The sequence below is a fragment of the Mus musculus genome, chromosome 1, assembly GCF_000001635.26.
Source record: "Mus musculus strain C57BL/6J chromosome 1, GRCm38.p6 C57BL/6J".
In the NCBI taxonomy this organism is placed as follows: Eukaryota; Metazoa; Chordata; class Mammalia; order Rodentia; family Muridae; genus Mus; species Mus musculus.
This window is the reverse complement of record NC_000067.6, coordinates 130,805,024-130,826,144: the sequence shown is the minus strand read 5'-3', so window position 1 is coordinate 130,826,144 and position 21,121 is coordinate 130,805,024. Positions and strand designations below refer to the sequence as shown.

The 21,121-nt window shown below is 46.0% G+C and overlaps 1 protein-coding gene and 1 long non-coding RNA gene across 10 annotated transcripts in view; one reads left to right on the top strand and one right to left on the bottom strand.

Moving 5' to 3' along the window:
- Nucleotides 1-241: 241 nt before the first annotated feature.
- Fcamr (Fc receptor, IgA, IgM, high affinity) overlaps nucleotides 242-21,121 on the bottom strand; it is a 41,198-nt gene continuing 20,318 nt past the window's right edge. For 3 of the 8 annotated variants that reach the window (XM_006529787.4, XM_017321925.2, XM_017321921.2), the window contains 4 exons: nucleotides 14,436-14,774; nucleotides 12,798-13,554; nucleotides 12,033-12,151; nucleotides 6,829-11,646 (listed from right to left, as the gene is read on the bottom strand). In XM_006529787.4, coding sequence (XP_006529850.1) covers nucleotides 11,492-11,646; nucleotides 12,033-12,151; nucleotides 12,798-13,554; nucleotides 14,436-14,774 — 1,370 coding nt within the window. In that variant the 3' untranslated portion in view covers nucleotides 6,829-11,491. Of the gene's footprint in view, nucleotides 475-6,828; nucleotides 11,647-12,032; nucleotides 12,152-12,797; nucleotides 13,555-14,435; nucleotides 14,775-21,121 lie in introns of those variants that run through there. The other 5 variants (NM_001170632.1, NM_144960.2, XM_017321923.2 and 2 more) reach the window with 4 other exon arrangements.
- Gm15848 lies at nucleotides 8,747-16,141 on the top strand. 2 transcript variants are annotated; one of them, XR_003947986.1, is made up of 5 exons: nucleotides 8,747-8,955; nucleotides 12,606-13,624; nucleotides 13,779-14,598; nucleotides 14,781-14,939; nucleotides 15,858-16,141. It is a non-coding gene; the product is annotated as a predicted gene 15848 (long non-coding RNA). The 2 variants fall into 2 exon arrangements; XR_003947987.1 differs by lacking the exon at nucleotides 14,781-14,939 and having other exon boundaries at nucleotides 13,779-13,920; nucleotides 15,858-16,131.

The following is a 21,121-nucleotide window of genomic DNA, read 5'->3' as shown; positions in this document are numbered from 1 at the left end:
GTCACACAAATGAAGCCCATTGTTCCACATACATTCCTCTACACCCTCACAACCTCTCCCGCCCCCTTGAAGTTGTATGAACTGTACCTGGGCAGGACTCACTAGCTCTTCTTTCAAGAGTCTTAATTTCCAAGAAGGGGAAGGGGAAAAGGAGAAACAAGGGCTAGAGAAACAGGAAGGTCAGGCAGAACTCACTCATGTGCACTAACCACCAGACAAGCACAGATTTTGATGGCAAGAAAAGAAATTATTTTTTATTACAGAGCTCAATTGAAGATCGTAAATCCACAATCTGATGGATGCAAGAAAAAAAAAAATCATGGTCACTTTCAGGAAAGCTCAGTCCAAATCAATGACATTTCAGATTGGATTTCTTTTTCTCTTGGTCTTCCTTTCCCTCCTCTGGGTGGCAACACTACTGCTGGGTCTGTGATTTTGGTCTTGGTTTGCTGCGTTGCTGTGCTGGTCTTGTTCCTCAAAAAGAAAAATTGGTTTTGTGACCCAAAATCGAACTCCCACCTGGTCAGAGGGCCCATTCCAAGGGCCTTGTAGTATCCTCACTCTGGGCTTTCTTGCTGCTATGGCTCAGCTCAGTAGGACTTTGGGGCTTCTAAGCCCTCCTTTGTTCTTGTGCTTGTGTAGTGGATTGACTGATCTGTAGCTTCCTGTGGTCTCTGGGAAAACCATGCTCCCATAATGCCTATGTAGCTTTTGAACTTCAGAGCTCTCATGTTGTTGGAAGGACTATGGGGAATGGCAAGACGGTGGATCACTGGTAGTTTAGAGAGGACAGGCAGTATTGCAGCCCATTGGGTCTGGAACCTCTAAACTGTCTGGATATCATTGTTAATCTCCTCTCTTCTGGAGCTCAGGCTCAGAGCCATGGTGGCAAGCGAGAGGTCACGTAGACACATTAGTAACCGACTTTCTTCCTCGCTAGTAATTTCCTCCTCCCCATTCTAAGGTGGATGTTTACAGAGAAATGTGTAGGGAGGGGAGATGAATGGGGACAGAGATGACACAAGCCCATTTCTGACACCTGAGAGCTCCTTAGACAGTTTTCTCTTCTGTGTCTCCTTCTATTTAAACTCAATAGTCAAGGTACTTGTAGGATATGTTTGCTTCCCCCACAAAGCAGGGGTAGCTTGTGTCTGGTTGTCTGGGGTGCAGTAGATACTAAGGCATGCTCCTGAATATTTGCACAGAGACTTTGATAAAGCAAGGCTTTGCAGGAGGGAAGGAAGTACATCAACCAAACCATCATTTCTTTGCTGCTTGCAGGTGGAGGCCGGACTCATTGCCTACTCCATAACTTCAGGAGAGTGGGTGGCTCTCTAGATCATGTCCTGGTGGCACACATTCCCCGTGATGTCCTGATGTGTTTTAGCAAACTGTGTTAACACCGGGAAACAGCCATATTCTCTCCGTAACCCCACTTATTGATCCAGCTTTGGGAAAGAGGACCTATGAAAGCAGAACCCAATGAATAATCAGGAAGTAAAATTCCCGTGGCCAGTTTTGAGTCCAGCCACAGGCTGGTGATGTGAGCACAGAGATTGGCTTCCTCCCTCATGTGGCAGTTTCCCTCTCTAGAACCCAAGGAGTGACTCCGGCATCCGGCTCTGAGGGAGGAGGGACTGGGCCACAGCTAGAGAATGTGTCTATGTTCAACTTAGTGATGATGATGGCATTAATTCCCAAAACCAACTCCATTTGCTCAAGCCAACCTTCTTCCTGAAATAAGAAAATATGATGTGTTTTCATCCAGTGTGGGGAGGATCAAAACCACAGGACCTGAGTTAATGTGCCTGCATTCTGGCTTCGGTTCTACCCCTAACTTGCTGAGCAACCTTTGCAGGATCACTTCCTCCTTGGCTTGTAGGCTTTTCATATGTTAGATGAGAGAGCATTTGGCCAATTGGGTCACAAGGCCTTTCCAATTCTAGGTCAGTGTGTGTCTGTTGAGCACTGTCCAAGTTTGTTGCAGGGGCTGTAACAAGCAACCACGATCTTAGTACCGATAAGCAACAGAAATATATTCCTCTTTAGTTCTGAAGAATAGAAATCTAGAATCCAGGTGGCAGCAGGACCACCCTCCTTACAAAGTCTCTATAGGAGTAAGTATTTGATTTTTGCTTCTTCTAATGTCTAGCTTCTGCTAGGGTTCCTTGACATTCTTTGATGAGCAGAGGAATCTTCCAGGCTCTGCCCCTAAAGTCACTTTGTCCTCAGTGCATGTCTCCAGAATCTGCTGCTCTTTCGATGACATTTGTGATATCATTTATTGGCTGATCACACCATCTGGGATGACTTCTTTGTCTGGTTAACCTGAATTTAACCCTAAATGAGGCCACATTTACAGGCGTCTGGGATTAGAGTGTAGATATAGCTTGGAGAATAGGTCTATTACAGGCATCTACTCTGAACATGACCCGTTAAGAGATCCAGGGAACTGGAAATCTGCAGAAGTGTGTGTTGTTGTTTCCTCAGGGTGTATAGACACCACTCACATACAACACTGTCCTGTACAAGCCAGGAGGTGGCAAGCATGCAGAGGCAGTGCAGCCTGTGAGAAGGGACAGCCTCTGCACGTAGACTGTCCTGGATCGATACCCAGGTCTTTCCGTCTGCCAGCCAGGATGCCTTGGATGCCTTGGACAATGTGAATTCATGTCTTTGTGCCTTATCATCCTCAATCCATAATAGTGTTATAAAACTCAGCATGTGTAAGGGATTTGAACTTAGCAGACGCTCATCATTCAGTGTCAAAAATGGGCCAGAACAGGGACTCAGAACTAAGAGTAATTCTGCACTGAGCAACGAAGAGATCCATGGGCACAGATGTGGAATGATGTCCAAGTATATTTTGAAAGGAGGTGGCAGAGACAGGTCTATAACCAAGATCTGCCACCCAACCCTACCCCTGCTGCTTACCAATGCCTTCACATTAAGAATGACCATGTTGAGTTACATTTCCATAGGCAGCAAGGGTTTCTTTCCCATTTACCCATTTGTTTGATCCAGTGGACTGTAGAAGGTCAAGCCTACGCAGATCCAATCATTAGCTTCACTCATTAAGCCTATGGTTTGATCCAATCCCTGATGGAGAAGGATTTCCCTTTCTTCCTTTGCATGGCCCATCTGTTACCAGCCTGGAGTTTTGACCTGGTTCATTTTTCTCTGCCAGTTAAAGAATTATAAGGCAAGGAAAATGTCCTAGACCCAGCAGCCAACCAGTGCAGAAAGATGTTTACTAGGGATGAGGAGACACATACAGTGCAAGACACACAGAGGGAAAGACCCTACAAATCTAAGACTGGATAGCCTAAAGTTCAGTTTCTTTCTCAGGACTCAGGGATTTAAGGGTTTTCTTTCCCTAACCTAGGGTTGATCAGTTTGAACAAAGACAGGGAGGCTGATAGGCCCACAATTTGGGTGGTGGTGGTGGTAAATATGTCCTGATCTAGTCTTGAACTTGTTGGACCCATACAAAGGCAGGAGGCCCACCAGGCCTTTAGGAATCAGGAGTGTGAGGAAGAAGCTGGACGCTTGCCATCTTTATTACCTCCTGGAGACCCCTCTGTCTATGTGCCTGCCTAACAGGAATCTGTCGAATCTCTAGTCCTTCACATCTGGCAGGGGAATGGTCCCTGTGACTGTTACTATTCAAGGTGAATGAAATAAAACTGAACAGATGAAGGGCTGTTTACCGTCAGCTCTGCTCCCATCCGTAGGTCTTTAACTGAGTCAATATTTAACCCTCGTCCTCGAGTCAATGTTTAATCCTGGGACAGCTAGTTGTATAATCCAGCATTCCCTATCAAGCAGACAGTATCGTCAGGTTGATATTAATCACAGCCAATCTGCCAAGGCTGAATCCTATCTTCTCTACCTTTGAAAAGGCTATCAGGTCTTTGGAATTAGTTGCTCCAACAGTAGCCCATCAGCAGATAACGATACAGTCTCCTGACCTCATGACCTCTGACAGTGCTCCTTTACCTTGCTCCAGTTCTGCCTGGTGCTGGTGGGGAGGTTCATGGGCTGGGGCTATTGCCTCTGTTTGTCCAGCTAGCCACCCGAGTGCTGCTAGCTAGCAACAGAGGACACATGCTCCCTGTTTTGAACCACAGTAGGAGAGATGGAACTGAGAAAAGTCTATTTGGCTTACACTAGGCAAGTTTGCTAAAGCTTGCTGAGCCTAGACTGTAATACCCCCAGCCCCTGCAAGCAAGTCTTCCTTTTAAGGGACAAAGAGAAGGGAGGTTGATCATAAGCAACCCTATTTGTCTGGATATTGGGGGCTGTAAAAAGCAAGGACGAGTGGTCCAAGGAGTGATTGAGAAGGCGTTTGTTGTAAATATGAGGGAGAACACAGCCAGAGACATCTGGAAGAGAAACTAGTGGAGTAAACATGGCCAGTAGACTCAATGAGGTCATAAGGAGTGGTGGGGAGTGAGAAAGGACACAAAGAGAAGAGGGAAAAGAGGAGAGATGAACAAGAGAGAAGGGACCAAGAGAGAGGGGACCAAGAGCCAAGAGAGGGCCAAAAAAACAAGAGAACACAAGGCTCAAATGGCAGGCTTATGTAGGAATGAGAAGCTGAGGGAGGAAAGCCCAAGATCTGGATTTTAGGGTAGAGGCAGGGTGAGAAGAGCCAGGATGCTAGCCTGGACTCTGTAACAGGCATATTCCATGCTGAAAGCCTGGGGGCTAGCATGAGCTTTGATGTGGTATGTAACAGACATAAACCACAGTTAGCCATTTGTCCCCCAGTTTCTTTTGGACCTGATAGGTAATTCTTTAATGGCTCTGTGAGGATTTGCCTAAAGACCTCATGGCATGGAACGTGCCATCTGGCAGTATTGTGCCAAGAAGGGGGAAGAGGCTGGCAAGCAGGGCGGTAGGGTGATAGGGGAGTTTCAAAAGGGAAGAAGGCTGTTAGCTGATTTCCAACCCCACTATTTACTTACAAGAGTCATTTATGGGTCAAACACATATTCCCGTCTTAGGGTTCTCCTAATCAAATGAGCATCCCACATGACCTCCTCCATGACCATTTTCCTGCTGTGACACACTTCAGTCCTTCACTGTTTGCCCAGCTGCTGGCAGTCCATCAGAGGGTGCACAAGCATAACTTTGGGGCACCTGGGATGCCTGTGCCACCTTTATCAGTTTGGCTGAGGGAGAAGGGAAGAGATTGTGGCAGCTCCTTCCCCCACTTCAGGCCTTTCCCCCTCTCCTCTGCTGACTGTTCTTCGCCCCAGGCCAACTATTGAGTGGAGGTAGACTGTTGTGGGTAGGTAGAGCAAAGCTGAATGCAAAATGTAGAAATGGAAAGTTGGCTGTGACCCAATGAGATCTCAGTTCCCCTCGGGGGATCTCCCCAGACTATAAGAAGCTTTGAGTCTATTCCAGGTGTCAGGGACAGATGAACAAGTCTTTTTCTGAGATCAGCAAACAACTCTCCTCTCCTCCTTCCTAAACCACCCCCTTCCCGCTCACCCCCCCCAACCCCCGCCCATGCTACGCTGTGGAGAAGGAGGAAGTTTTGAGTAGGCATCCAAAGTCAACAGGTGAGTGCCAGGTAACAGGGCACCTCTCACAAGCCACCATGGTCTCCCTGAAGATTTGCTGTTTCCTTGTTCCTGGTTTGGGACGGACCTGTAGCCCAAGGTGTGCCAGGTAGGCAGGTGTTGGACAAACAGCTCCTGTAATACCCTGCAGCCTGGGTCCAGCTGAGCCTTATGTTCCCAAGTCTTTCATTCTGGTTTTGAATCTTGTCAGTAATTGTTAGCTGTTTATGCTACACTGTGGTGGTTGGGAACTGGTTGCATCTTCTAAACAATCTACCTTTCTTGTGTCAGGCACTAAAGAAGCAAATCTTCTAACCTTTGCCTGCTTTTTTTTGTGTCTTGTTTTCAATTAGTTAATTAATTAACTTTATTTGAGATAGAGTCTTACTCTGTAGCCCAGAATTAATCTACAAACTGACTTTGAGCTTGTAACAGTCCTCTGGCCTGGGATTACAGGCAAGGAAGGGTCACCACATCAGCTGCCTTTGCCTGAACTCTTAGCCAAAGTAAACTGCCTCGACTTGTCAAAAGTGACTGGGAAACTTGTTTAATCCCTTCAGACCTAGTACCCTGACTCCCCCTCTTCTTGAAGATGCTCTGAGTCCAGTGGCAGGACTTTGTAACTCAGAAAGCACTGATTCAGATTGAGAGTGCCTGTCTGCTTCAGAACTCTAATTCCCACAAGCCTCTGGGGTTGGGGGTGGAGTCCTCTTGTGGCTGATACCTCTCTGTGGGGTTTCAGCCTACTGCCCAGAGTGGGCCATTGAGTTTGCCTATCTTCCTGCTGACATCAAGGGGAGCAAAGGGCCAGTGTCTGAAGCCAAACTATGGCATGTTCAGAATGGAGTGTGGTGGTCCCAGTGGCCATATACAGGGTCACGTACAGAGTCCATTTTCAGTGTAGAGTCTCCAAAACATGTTTGTCAAACTGTGAGCTCCAGGGTATCTCCCTAGGGAGGATCATCTCTGTGAAACTCCTCATCTCTGTGGCTCATGTGTTCCTGTGTGTTTCAGTGGAGGAACCTTCAACGTAGGCAGCTATTAAATGGATCCAGTATTTCTCAGAGCATCCTATGCAAGGTGAAGAAATAACTTCTGAAGTGGTAGTAGTAATGCAGTCTGGGGATCTTGGAATGATACTGTCTAGGTGTCCTGAGTGGGTTCATTCTCTCTACCAGTTGAAGAGTTAAAAGGTAGGGAGATATGAAGCACAATGGGTAGCAGCCGAGAAACCTCAAGTACGGCAGACAGAACGGACAGTTGAAAAAAGGTATTTATTGGGGGGTGATACAGAGAAAGCCCCTCCGGAGACTCTGAAAGCTGAAAAATCCCATATCTTCTTGCTTGGGGCCCTTCAAGCCTCTGAAATGTTTTCTCCTCTTAAGCTACGGTAGTTGATTGGCCCAGAACTGTTGTGTGGCATGTTCTGAGCAGGCCTTGAACTGGGAGCCTGTTGGTGAGGGAGAAGAGCCTACAGAGACTTTGTTTTAAGTGTCCAGGCTTTTGTCTCAAGTCAGGAGGGTGAGGAAGAAGATGGGCATCTTGGGAATTCCACCACCTTCCTTATATAGCCAAGGCCCTCTCCGCATTTGCCAGCCAGAGAGTTCCTCTAACTCTGTGTCTCTCAGTAGGGCGCAGTGAGAAGCACTTATACTGAGTGACCTGGGATACATAGACACCCTTATGGATCCTTGACATCTGTGCTCCATTGCTCCAAAAGCCAGCAGGTACCTGAGGGCTAGTGTCTGAACTCTCAGCTTTCAGTCTGGCTGCATGAACTCTTCCTACTCCACGTCCCATGAGGCTCAGACTGGAATAAACCAGTTAGTGATTAAGGAAAACAAATGGCTGGAAATGACTGTATGTGTAACTTCCCACACAGGAGTCTCAAGGGGAGAAACACGAAACCTCATGAAACTCTATGCAGGAAAACACCTGACCAGAAGACAAGGTTATTGTCAGGTCCAGAGGAAACCCCACTTCCCCAAATTCCAAAAGGCAGCACCCAGAAATGACCGTCTTGACTCAGGGTCTGCTGAAGTATAGGATTACTGAAGGATACTGCCAGCGTTCCTGAGGAACCCATGAAAGAGTTTCTGTCCACCAGAAAGAGGTACAGACCATACCTATCTCCCTTTCCACTGGAGGATGAAACATCTGACATACAAGGATGCATACTAAAGCCCATGCTAGCCCCAGGCTCCTTTAGTCCCTAGTCACACATACTTGCTATGCATTTCAAAGTGAATGTCAGCCTTCTGGCCCTTCTCACTGGGCTAGTTCCCAGACTGTTGCAGTTCATACGCACCCTTCTTCCCCATAACTCTGTGCCCTATATACAAGGGCAAGGTTTTCCCTACCCCAAGCCCAAGCTAGCCTCAATATTTTCTCCCACTCTACTCTTCCTGCTTTCCCAGGCCTGGCCATGTCCTCTCTGATTTTTCTCTAGGTGCCTCTGGCTCTTCGTTCTCTCTCTCTCTCTATCTCTCTCTCTCTCTCTCTTGCTCGCTCCCTCGCTTGCTCTCATCATGAAGCAGTCATTTCAGTGGTTTCTTTACTGTGTCCTCCATTACAGCTATCAACAAATACAAACAAGATGGCAGACAAAGTAGTAGCGATCAAGGATAGAGACTGCAGGTGGGCCACATGTCCCAGCTTGCCTTTTCCTTGGAAGTATGGGATGTTTCCTCTAACAGTTTCCTCATCCCTAAGATGGGAATGGGCACAATTACCTTCAGAAATATGGCATCCAATGCATATAGAATGAGCTGTGTAGAGACATGTGTACGAGAAGTTAGCTACATTCCTAAATAGAAAGAGGAGTGTTAGAGAGCTGTGCCCAACTGTTTCATCTTGTGAAAATCAGTGTCATCCCTGAACCCTGAAAGGGAGGTGGTCCCCAGAAGTGCCTCTCATTCTAGCTAAGTAAGGATGGGTTCCCTGCTCCTCACTTCAGTGGCAGGAGCATGGTGCTGGTGGAGTTGGTCTGCTCTGTATGGTTTGTCTTTGACCCGTTAAGCTTATAGCCTGCCCCGTTCATGTGTACTTCCTTTGGGACATAAAGGAGAAATGTCAACAGGAGTTACCCTACTTCCTTCTCCTGGCATCTACTCAGATCTCACTTACCCCTGCCTCCCTCCAAACACCAGGGCCAGATATCGATCTCCTGCAGCTCCTCCTGGTGGATCTTGAGGTTCCTTTAAAGCACCTCCACTCCTGGAACCTTCCCTGGCTCCACTATCGAACTGCTGGGTGGGGATCCGTTCCTGCTATTACCCTCTTCTACTGAGATGGGCAGCAAGACAGGACAGCACAGCTGCTCAGCAGTTCAGAGGATGGGGAAGTTCCAGCAAGGAAAAGCAAGAAGCTCCCGAGGAGACAGGTCGTGTATGTGTGTATACATATGTGTGTGTGTGTGTGTGTGTGTGTGTGTGTGTGTGTGTGTATGTATGTATGTATGTATGTATGTATGTATGTATGTACATATAGTCTTGTGGAGTCTTACAACTTAATACAGGCATTGCAAATTATGGTTGAAGGCCTACTGCAGCTTCCTGTTTCTGTGAAAGTTTTGCTGGAATGTAGAATAGTCAGTGGACCCTCTCTAGCTACAGAGGTGGGGCTGAGTGGATGCCTCCGAGGCTTCTGAGTTATCAAATCTAAGGTATTTGCTGTGTGTCCCTTGGAGGAAAAGTTGACCATGTCTTAGTTTAATGTATTAGCTTCTGGAAGGGATGATCTAAGGACATCCAGTTCAATGCAATGGCTTTGCCAAGCACAATAGTCCAGTGTACATCATGTCCCCTCCTCTTAGTTACTCACCATTTTCCCTTGGACAGCTAATGGCCTGAGAAGCCCTGCATGTAAGAATCTGTTGATTAATCTAGAACGCCCTAAACATCTTAAAGCTACAACTTAATTTCCTCTCACTAACCCTTAACATCCCTAGAATCGATGTCCTATGGATATTCCCAGTAAAGACTGATTGGATAGGCACACCAAACAGTCTGAACTTTTGGCCCATCCCAGACATCAATAAACGAAGTGGTCTTGACTGAATTATGTACCCTTAAAGAGCTGCTGGTTCATTGATGGAATGAAGCAATAGTTCCTGTTCCGTTTCTCTCATTGATTTCTCAGGCAGGCTGTGATTGTGGGTAGAACATAGTCTGGAGCAATGGTTGTGGTGTGACACACTTTTGACAAAAGCTGCAGTGGTGAAGTGGAAAGATACTAGGCCAAAGTCATGTGCTTCTCTCTCTCTCTCTCTCCCTCTCTCTCTCCCTCTCTCTCTCTCTCTCTCTCTCTCTCTCTCTCTCTCTCTCTCTCTCTCCACTAGCTTTCTTACCTGAGTGACTTATAACAAGTGACTGCTTCCACCAGGCCTCAGAGTCCCTCTAACACAGTGGTTCTCAACCTCCCTAATGCTGTGACTCTTTAATACAGTTCCTCATGTTGGGGTGACTCCCAACCATAAAATTATTTTTGTTGCCACTTCATAACCATAATTTTGCTTCTGCTATAATCATAATATGAATATCTGATATGCAGAATATCTGATTTACAACCCTTGGGAAAGGATCATTTGACACCCCGCCCAAAGGGGTCCCGACCCAAGGGTTGAGAACTACTGTTCTAGTTTAAGCATCCAAAGATTTGTGTTTCCTCCTGGCTAGATGCATTCAACCTGCCTACTTACTTATGACAGGTTTCCCATCAGGACCGTGGATATTTCCTTTGGCTTTCTTGGTACAGTGTCTGGGGACATAGGTGTGAATAGGTATTTCTGAAGGACTTTAATGCCACTGACAGCTTAGAAGGCAAGACTGGGCCTTCTGGTAACGTCAGTGTGACAGTTCTTAAATTGGTGTTGGGACTTTTCTTCCCCCACAGCTTATGTTGCTCAATGCCTGCACTGCCCAAGTACAGAATACAGAGCACTTGCTAGCATATCGGGTAAAGAAAATACCAGTTGTGATTGCTGAAAAGATGGAGGTTCCCCAACAGATACTGTTATAAGACAGAATTCACAAAAAATTCCTCTCATTTGTCCTTCTGTCTTTCCCAAACCATCTCCAGCCTTGTCCACAGCCTTTGATACAAAAGATTCATAAACAGTGGAACAAGAGGAGGTTGATAATGAAAAGTACCCCTTTCTTCCATCATTTAGGGAAATCCCAGAAAATCTTGACCTGGCCCAAAGACCTACAGTGTAATGAGAACAGAATCAAATAGGGAGTTACGATATGAAGAGTGGAGGCTCTTTCTTCCTGTCTCATGCGGAGACTACATACTGACACAACATCTAGTGAACCCCCAAACAAAATGAATAGAGACCCTTGGGTGTTCAGAACTCCTGCCAGGAGGATCCTCAGTGCCCACTAAGTCCATGCCATCCCCAGCCAAACAGTTATGGGTGTTTAATTTGCTGAAGTCCCACTGGAGATGTAGTGGAATAGATTAAATACAATTAGTGTCCTTAAGGAGTTATGGTTACGCTTGCTCAGGCAAGCCTGGTATATGAGAATACTGTTAAGTGTGAGCAGCAGGCTTAGTACTAACAGGCAGAGAGAAGGAAAGGTGCCCAGAGGCAGCAGTGATGCACACTGATGTTTCTGGAGATATCTCACCCCAGCACACTCCTCTCTGAAAGAAAAGCTTGTAAGGGACAGAAGGCTAGGCAACTGAAGAACAGTCAGACCTCGAGACCTTTCTTGAAGACTTCTTTGAGTCCTTGTATTGTCATCTTAGCTTCAGAGAATGCCTGGCCTCTGAGGCCCAAGCTGGTATGCTCCTGTGTCTCCAGGTGGAGGCTGAACTCAGTTAGCTTCGTGTGGGTGGAGGGAAAGGAGAAGAGGATAAAGCTGTTTGGATTTGGTCTTCCCTTCATGGTGACTGAGCTATTTACCTTTCCATCATCAGGGTCTTGGGTCATTCTCCAGGACGGTCAGGCTGGCTTGGGGAGGAAGAAGGTTACTCTGTTGAAAGTTCTTTCCCTCATCAGGGAGCTTATCTGGTAGGAAATGTGTCATCTGAATTAGAGTGATCCTGGGTACCCTTTCTTTCTTCTGAGCTGCATAGAGACACATAGAAGGCTATGAGAATTTCCCAAGACACAAGTCTAGTAGCTAGGCCCTTAGAACATATTGATTGGTCCAGATGATTTGATCCCTGGCCCTGAGAACCCCAGCGTCTCCTAATGGCTCCCAGAAATCCTCAGTCTCTTTTCACCAAGACCATACAACATGGAACATTCACATCAAGAGTCTGTACCTGTAGGACTCTTACACAACCAAGCATAGTTAGATGACTCAGAGTAGAATTCACCTTTTCAACATCCCAAAGTGTGGCCACTCCATCTAACCTGACCCACTCAGTCTAACACAACTCAGTCCTGAGGCTATCGGGTGGAAAAAACCATTTCTTTCCCTAGACTTGGGTTACTTCAGCTCAACTCACATGTCCTCTGTCTGCCAAGGCTCCTTTTCAATAGGATCAGAGCAGCAATTAGAAGCAGGGCCAGCACAGTGGAGACTGGAGTCAGGATCCGAGTGTGGCTTTCTCCTTCCATCAGAGCACTGCAGGGGAGGAATTGGGCAAGGAAGAGATGAGCAGAGGACCACGGAGGTCAGAAATAGATGGAGTACTAAGATGGATAGCTCACCTCTCTCATTTCACAGGTGGACAACCCAAGTTCCAGGCTAATTGGCTACCCTTGGCCCTGTAACTGGTTCCCAGCAGAACTGTTCTCCTCAGCTCCTAAAGCCCTAGTCCTTTCCCTCGCTCCACTCTCCTGCGCATGGGCCACAATATGCCACATTGAGAGAGAGAGAGAGAGAGAGAGAGAGAGAGAGAGAGAGAGAGAGAGAGAGGATGAGCGAGAGCCAGGATGTTGGCCCAGTCAATTGACTCTGTGACATCTTTTCCTTGTGCCTTCAGCAACTTATGTCCCTTCTCTGGAGTTCTGCTCCCCACATTAAGCAGAAAGTCCCAAGGGTTCTGGCCTAAAAGTGACTTCATCGTATCATTTAGATTTTTGCTTGCAAACCACTGGCAAGCATTCAGAGAGCAGCATCACGGCATGGGCTATGAGGTGTGAAGGAAGGTAGCTGACGGATATGCGCTCTATCCCACCCTTTACTGACTGGTAAGATACAAGGGAAAGCTGGTCAGGAATCAGGGCAGACCTGGGGTCCCAAGTCAGAAGAAGGACGCAAGGCTTACCTCTTCATGGATGGCCCCTTGACAGAAACCCACACAGGGCCTGCTACTGAAAGCTGGCTTGGTGTTGGGGGGCTGCTTTCTTCTGTAGTGTTTTCAAGACTCCCATCAATGCTCCTTCCTTCCTCGGATGCCACTTCCAAACAGGTAGCATTTAAGGTCTGTGCACTTGGAGCTGGTGATAACTCCTCCAGGGAGTGCAGCATTTGTTGCTTAGACACCTCTGTTTTGTCTTGGAGAGTTTCCCAGGTCACATGTTCTGAGATCAGGGCCGATGGCCTCGTGGTTCCTGTGGTCTTCCTGGGTGCTTCTGGAGACACCCTGACGTCTGTTTCATCTCGTGGCCCATCAGTCTCTGGGGTTGTGCCTTGCCTCCTTCCTTCACTCGTGGTAACACTGGGTGTTACTGAGTTCCTGGTGCTCCACAGCCAAACACCCTGTGTTGTGCTGGACATGCTTCTTGATTTTGGAGACGGACCCTCTGGAGTGGGGACTGCTGCCCTGATAGAGCCCTCCTCTCTGCTGCCTGTCCCCGGAACCATTGTCCTGGCTGTTCTTAAGGTTTGTCTTCCATTGGCTGAAGATGTAGTTTTGCTGGTACCTGTGGTTGGAACTGTTCTGTCCCATTCTGAGCCTGAGCCTTCTAGGATCTGGGTGATGCCTGAGGTCCATCCGTTGCCTGCTGAGGATGCTGCTCCAGGAGATGCTGTGGTGGGCTCACCGGAAGCTGGTGCTGCTGCATAGGTGGTGTTGGATGGACCTGTGTGGACACACAGAGAGAAAGGCCAAGCAGGAAGGCTACCTGGGTTACCTACTCGATTCAGCAAAGGGTATTTGATCAAAGCATGTGTTAAGAAGGATGCACCACACTAAGAGATGTGATTTTTCTGCCAAAATGTCCAAAAAATTAGAAGTTGAGCATCTCAACCCGCTTCTATTCTTTTGTAAATATTCACATTTTTTATTCCTATTTTCTTCCCTCAGGCCTGTATATTCCCTATTCAGCTACTCATTCATCTACTATGCATGCTACCATTCAGCAAAAGGGCAAAGAAGCTGCTGATTGCATCAGACTGCAGCATTCAAAGGGATTTATATGCTCGCCAGAAAGATGGACTCTGACTAGGTATTCTGCAGAGCAGGCTTTATGGCGCATACCCTGCCCTTACACCTCCACCCAAGAGGCTGGATCCAGCCTCTAGAAGAGAGCTTTGGAGGTGTCAGATGTCTGCAGGGGGTTGGTGGGGGGACTCAGCAAGGGGCTACCATAGAAAAGTCTAGCCCCAGACCTTCTGTCCTCCCGTGAAGCCCTCTGGAACCAGAGAAATATTGTCTAGGTCACAGCATTTTTGAAACTTAGCTCAAACATTCACTCTGCAACACTGAGGGTAGAAAGGGCCAGGCAGGAGACCCTGTGTGTATTTTGTTGGGCGCTTTCCCCTGCTATCTGCCTTCTTGAAGATGACTTCTATCTAAATCAAAAGTTTTCCTCCTGGAGTCTTTCTCCTACCTCCCTCACTCACCCCCTTTTGTTGCCTAAGGGTTAAAACTTTCTTGGGCTTTTGATCCTTCTTTTGTAATCATTTCTTTTGGACATTGGCTTTACAAAAATTGGCCCTTTAGCCATCCATCTGCACATACCTGCAGACACAGTCAGATTCACGCTGAAGAATAGCATGTCGTTTCGGTCTCCTATGCCACAGCGGTAAAGTCCCACGTCACCCAGGGACAGTCGGAGCAGCCTCACCACAAACAAACCGCTCTGTGGAATGTCAGTGAGAGCCGCGCGCCCACGGTAGTCAGGGTGAGTGTATTGGTTGGTGGACACGACAGTGTGACAGATCCACAATGGAGACCCCAGGCGGCACCAGTATTTTCTTTGATGCCTGTTGACTGAGGAGGGGGCGTAATGGCAATGGATGGTGACAGCTCCCCCAGTGTTCCCAGTCACCAGTCGCGGGCCTCTCAATGCATTTGTACCTGCAGGCAGAGACAGCAAGTACAGGAGAGTCACTGTTGGAGAGTTAATTACCGACTCCACTTGTCAGAAAATGCAGCTGGGAAGGTGGCCTGTAGAACTGAAGAGAGCACAGCCACTGAGGGAGGAGGCTTTGCCCAAAGGTCTGAGTGGAAGCTGAATTCAAGGTCTCAACACAAGGACTCTTACCCAGTATTTGGCTAATACATATGTGTTAGGAGTTCTCCTGCAAGTCTGTCTAGAATCTGCATTCATTCCACTAAGCTCCATCTAGATGCCTGTAAGAAGGCGGAGGCCACTCCAGACAGAGGGCGCTGGTCATCGTGGCACATAAAAGAGAAGTGCTACTTAGTGTGGACATATTCCACAGGTCTGAACTGAATTTGCATCAGTGCAGCTCCATACATCCCAGGGGTGGGGGTGGGGTGAATTCAAAATACATCCCAACAAAATAATAAATACCAAGTTGACATTTTAAAATCTGATATACTTTTATCATTATCCTTTCTTGTTTGTTACTGTTAATTTGAAAATCATTTTAAAGAATTTTTTTCCTTTTTAAGATTTATTTTTAAATTGTGTGAGTGTGAGTGTGTGTGTGTGTGTGTGTGTTTGTGTGTGTGTGTGTTTGTGTGTGTGTGTGTAATACGATAGTAGTCTGGCTTGGTTTATACATTGCTCAGTTAGATTTTAACACTTTTCTGTATGTTTCTCCTCTCGGTTTTCCAGCTGCCAGTCTCTACTCTTGTTCCTACACACAGTTCATATGTTGCCTCTTTCCTACCCTCCTCTTTATATTTCTTGGTTATGACCTTCCTTAGCTTTAACAAACTCTAGAATCTGTACCCTAAGAGCACCCCAACTTCCTCCTTCCAGGCTGCCTTTCCAGCTTGTTTTTTTCAAAGCTGACCTATTAATAAAACCGATTCCCATCCTCGTCTACCCCGCTCTCCTCTGAGTCCTAATCTTGGTAACTGGATTGGACATACACCTTGTTCATTTATCTTCCAGTGGTTACTGATGTTATAGTGCTGCTGCTGTTGCTGAGTAGGTATAACGGACATATGTGCTCTCTGTTCCCACAGTCAATATTCTAGTCTAGAAGATCAGAGACCGAAGCTGGCATCCTGTGTTGCTGGATTGAGGAACTAGTACTGAATTTTGCACCTCAGCTCTACCACAACCCAGTCCCATCTGAACATGGCAAATACTTCATCCAAAAGAATACTGTCGATAAAAAAAAAATCTAAGCAATGACATAACCCCAGATATATAAATCCCAGCATAAGAATCATGGAAAACCAAGGCTATGTTAAATCTTGTAAAAATTACTAATCCTACAGCATTCTCCCCAATCTTAATAAGTTAGATTATATGCTAATAAAGTCTTCAAAGAATTCAATCCCACTTTGGAGAGAGAAAAAAACAATCACAGGAGGCTGGGGCTGGGGGTGGGGGAACCTGTGTGGGAGAGGGGAGGGGGAGGGGAAAAAAGGAACATGATCAGGTATGGAGGGAAGAAAGAAGAGAAGCCCTGAGGGCCAGCAGAATGAATGGAAATATGCAACCTCAGGGGTGGGAGGTGGGGGGACCCTCTAGAAAGTACTAGAGATCTAGGAGGTAAGAGACTCTTAGGATTTAAAGTGAGGGGCCTTAGATGAAATGCCCAACAGTAGAAAGATAGGGCATTAAGTAGAGGGATGGGGTTGCCATCACTGCCATTCTGACCGAGAACTGTTCCTATCTAAAAGAACTGCAGGGACAAAAATGGAAAAGAGACAGAGGGAAAGAAGGTCCAATGACCAGCCCCAACTGGGATCCATCTCAAGGGGAGGCTCCCAGGCCTGACACTGATACTGATGCTATTGTGTGCTTATAGACAGGAGTCTAGCATGGTTGTTCTCTCAGAGGCGCAACAAACAGGTGACTGAAACAGATGCAGATACTTACACCTGACCATTGGACTGAAGTTGGGGACCCCTGTGGTTGAATTAGGGAAAGGGTGGAAGAAGTTGAGGAGGAGGATGACCCTAAGGGAAGGCCAGCAGTCTCAACTAACCTGGACCCCTGAGATCTCTCAGACACTGGGACACCAACCAGGCAGAATACATGAGTTGGTCTGAGATCCCCCAACAGATACACAGCTTGGTCTGGCCTCAGTGAGAGAAGATACACCTAACCCTTGAGAGAGTTGAGGCCCCAGGGAGTGCGGAGGCCTGGGAGGGGAGGGACATCATCTTGAAGACAGGAGGAGGAGGAATAGGATGAGGGACTGTGGGAGGGTGGACTAGGAAGGAGCCAATGACTGGACTGTAAGAAAAAAAGAAAGAAAGAAGAGAAGAGAAGAGAAGAGAAGAGAAGAGAAGAGAAGAGAAGAGAAGAGAAGAGAAGAGAAGAGGAAAGGAGAAGAAAAGGAAAGGAAAGGAAAGGAAAGAAAAGAAAAGAAAAGAAAAGAAAAGAAAAGAAAAGAGAAAAGAAAAGATGAATCTCATAAGAGCACAAAGGTGAATTAGAGTAAGGAAGTGAATACGAGATACAGAAATTCTATAAAGAAATGGAAACACAGAGGAAAATCCAAACTGAAATACTGGAATGAAAAACACACTAGGGACTTGGAAGCTCTGTGGAAATCCTCATCAATAGAATGGTCAGAATATCTGAGCTAGAAGACAAGGTGGAGAAATTGGCACACTCCAACAAGGACAGAGGTGACTAGTGCGTGGCTATAGGAGGTACTATAAAGACATTTGGGGCATCATGGAAGATCAACTTAAGACTCACTAGCATAGAAGAAGGAAGGGGAGGAAGAGGAGGGAAAGGAGGAGAAGAAGAGGAGGAGGAAGAGGAGGAGGAGCAGCAGGAGGAGGAGGAGGAGGAGGAGGAAGAGGAAGAGGAAGAAGAAGAAGAAGAAGAAGAAGAAGAAGAAGAAGAAGAAGAAGAAGAAGAAGAAAAAGAAGAAGAAGAAGAAGAAGAAATTTTCATTTTCAGTAAAGTCAAAGTAGGAAATTTTAAATAATTAAGAGATTCCAATTCAGATACAGGAAACATTTAGAACACCACATAGAAAAGACCAGAAAAGAAGTCCCCTTGTGATATGATAATTAATCTACTAAATATACAGAACAAAGAAAATGCATTGAAAATGCCCAAGAAGCATCCAGTTGCATATCAAGGCAGACCCATACATAACAGATTCCTCCATAGAAACTTTCAAAGCCAGGAGAGCTTGTGATGATACGCTTTCGATCCTGAAAGGTAATCGCTGTGCTGCCCAGCTAAGTTATCTGTCATTGAAGGAAAAATTTTTCCACAGTAAAATTATGCTGACTGCCAATCCAGCTTAATAGAAGATAAAATGGAAATTGCTCAGATTGAAGAGAATGACAAATGAGGCCATAGGAAAGAACAAACCACTCTTTAATAATAATAGTTAAGCAAGAGGAATAAGAAAATGCCAAACAACAAGTTCAATAAACATTGACAGGAATTAATGCACAGCTCTCAATTTCCCATAAAAGGTGGATTAATACTACTTTAGTATGGCGAGACTATGGAAAAAAATGAGCCAAGCAAACTGATCTTGGAAACAAGCAAGTGTTATTTTTCTGGAGCAGTTCTCAATTCTGAAGACACGCAGAACCCAGGTGTACACAGTTTCATAAAGCAAATATACTGTATGTAAAGGCATAGATTAATGCTAACATAAGTGCTGGTGACCTCAAACCCCCTAATCAGGAGATGGTCATCCTAACAAAACCAAACAAATAAAACAAAACACAACACAGAACCATCTGAGTAAGATGACATCATAGGTGAGATGGGTCAGTGGACCTGGCAAATCGCTATAGAGTATTTCATCCAAACATAGCAGAATGCACATTCTTCTCAGCAGCCCAATGGGTCGTATGTTAGGACACAAAGCAAATTCTAACAATATAGGAAAATCCAAATAATCCCTTGTATTCTGTATCAGTACCATTGAATACATTAAAATTCAGTGGCTAAATGACCCCCAAATACACACACACTCTTGGAAACTAGGCAGTACACCACTGAAGGATGTTCATAGAAGAAATCAATAAGAAATAGAATTAAAATAAAAATACAACATAGCAAAATGTGTGGGATATATTGAGGGCAATCCTGAGAGGAAAATGCATATATGTTAAAAATCAATCATGGACATCTTAAATAAATGGCTTAATGATATACCTTGAGTTCTTGGAAAAACAAGAACAAACTAAATCTAAAGCCACTAGTTGGGATGAAATACTTAAGGTCATGGCAGAAAGTAATGGAATGGAAATAAAAAAGGAATGTAAAAGCAGAGAGAGTTCATCCTTTGTAAAGGTAAACAAGGTTGACAAACTCTCAGTCAAACTAACAGAAAGAGGAGACCAGCGTAATAAGCCTAGAGATGAAAGGGGAGTGTCAGATGTACTAATGAGATGCAGAAAGTTATTAGCATATGCCTTAAAGACACATATTCCACTAACCAGGAATCCAAAAGAAGTAAATGAATAGCTAGATGTATATGACCTATCAAAAATTCAGCCAAAAGAGATGGCTCAGTGGTTCTTTCAGAGGACCCGGGTTCAATTCCCAGCTTTCAACTCTCTGTAACTCCAATTCCAGGGCATCTGACACCCTCACACAGACATACATGCAGGCAAATGACCAAAGTGTAACCTTCACTCATGCTTCTGTAAGCAAAGCTAATTAAGGTAACCAGGACACACACACACACACACACACACACACACACACACACACACACACACACGAGACTTGAAGGCAACTACTTAGAAAAAGGAAGAGGATCAGCTAGAATGGAAGGGGGTGAATATGAACTAAACACATCACATACATCTATGAAATATCATGGTAAAGCCCATTGTTATATGTGAATTCATTATATTAATACAAATGAAGCTAAAAAATTGGACCAACAAAACATAGACAAACCAACACCAGCAACAAAAGAGTTTTAAGATAACAACAGCAGAGCATAAAGACAGCCACCTCTGTCTGAGTGCAGATGAATTTGTGACTTGTGTCTTACCTGGGACCTAAGGTCTAATTACAGGAGAGTAGCAACCATAAATGCTTTGGTTGTATCAATACCATGAAGGCTTAATTAAACAACATAGCACAAACCACATGCTAAAGGTTACTGGTATTACAGTTTATCATTAACAGTCAAGAATATTAATCATCATTGAAATTATTAAAATTTTATTATTAAATTGTTCCCACCCTAGATTCTAAGAATTCTGTGTCCTAGAGCTGACACATTTGAAAGGGTCACTGTGCCACCATAAATCAGGAGGATGCGGCAGACTGGTTTTGCTGATTGAGAATCTTTGATGGACTCTTGCAATACACTAACTTTTTCATTAATACCGAAATTAAGAACCAATACTGTAGGATCATGAAAGGCAGTCTGGTTCCTGATCGAGATAACGCTAGAAACCCCAGTGACCCTAAAGGGACAGAAGGCGTTTCACCCTGCTCCCTGGGAACCAGGCTCCTGGCACGAGGCCGTAGCCCTCCATAGATTTGTGACCATTAGGCAGGTAAGGGCAGTGTCCCAAACCCCTCCACAGGTAGAGGATGTGACCTGTGGTCACGTAGACTCAAGACAGATCTCCATTTTAATGAGGTACCTAAAGGCCTGGAGGCTTAGCCAATAAACTCTCCTTCCCAGACACTCCTCCCTGCAAAAGGTATTTAACCTCTGGCCCGCCCTGAGAAATGGAGTACGGTTTTACTCATCCACTTTCCACCATGACAATAAATGCCTTAAAACCATGACTGCCTCTTTTCATTGGGATCCACCATGGGGAGCAATGGAGAAGGCTTTCACCTAAAAAGCCACCATCTAATCTCCTATAGACGGTCTCTCTGACCTCCCAGCCACTGTCTCGACCAAGTTAAGCCAAACCCAGCCTCCTGCCATCAAGACTCTCCCCTCAGGATCCAGCGAATTTTCCCTTTTCCCCCTGGGCTAGATTCAGTTCACAGGCCCTCACTCTGTTCTTAGCTCTTCTGAGGCTCCCAGCAGCACCAGGGTGCCCAAGAGCCTGAGAACCAGGCATCCGTGGCCTCCTTGCAGGTCTGGGGACACCCCCCAGCTCCCAGCCAGTTCTGGCTGTCCCCAGGACCTCAGACTGCGCCATCCTGCCATCCTCAGAGCAGCAGCGTCCTGCCTGTGGATTCCCCACAACAGTAGGGTAGGCAGGGTCCAACTTCCACATCCTGCCTCCCCCAGCAGTCATGCCCTGAGGCAGAGCAGACAGGGACCCCACTTACCCTACACAATAGCTCAAGTACTCACGTGGTGAGCTAT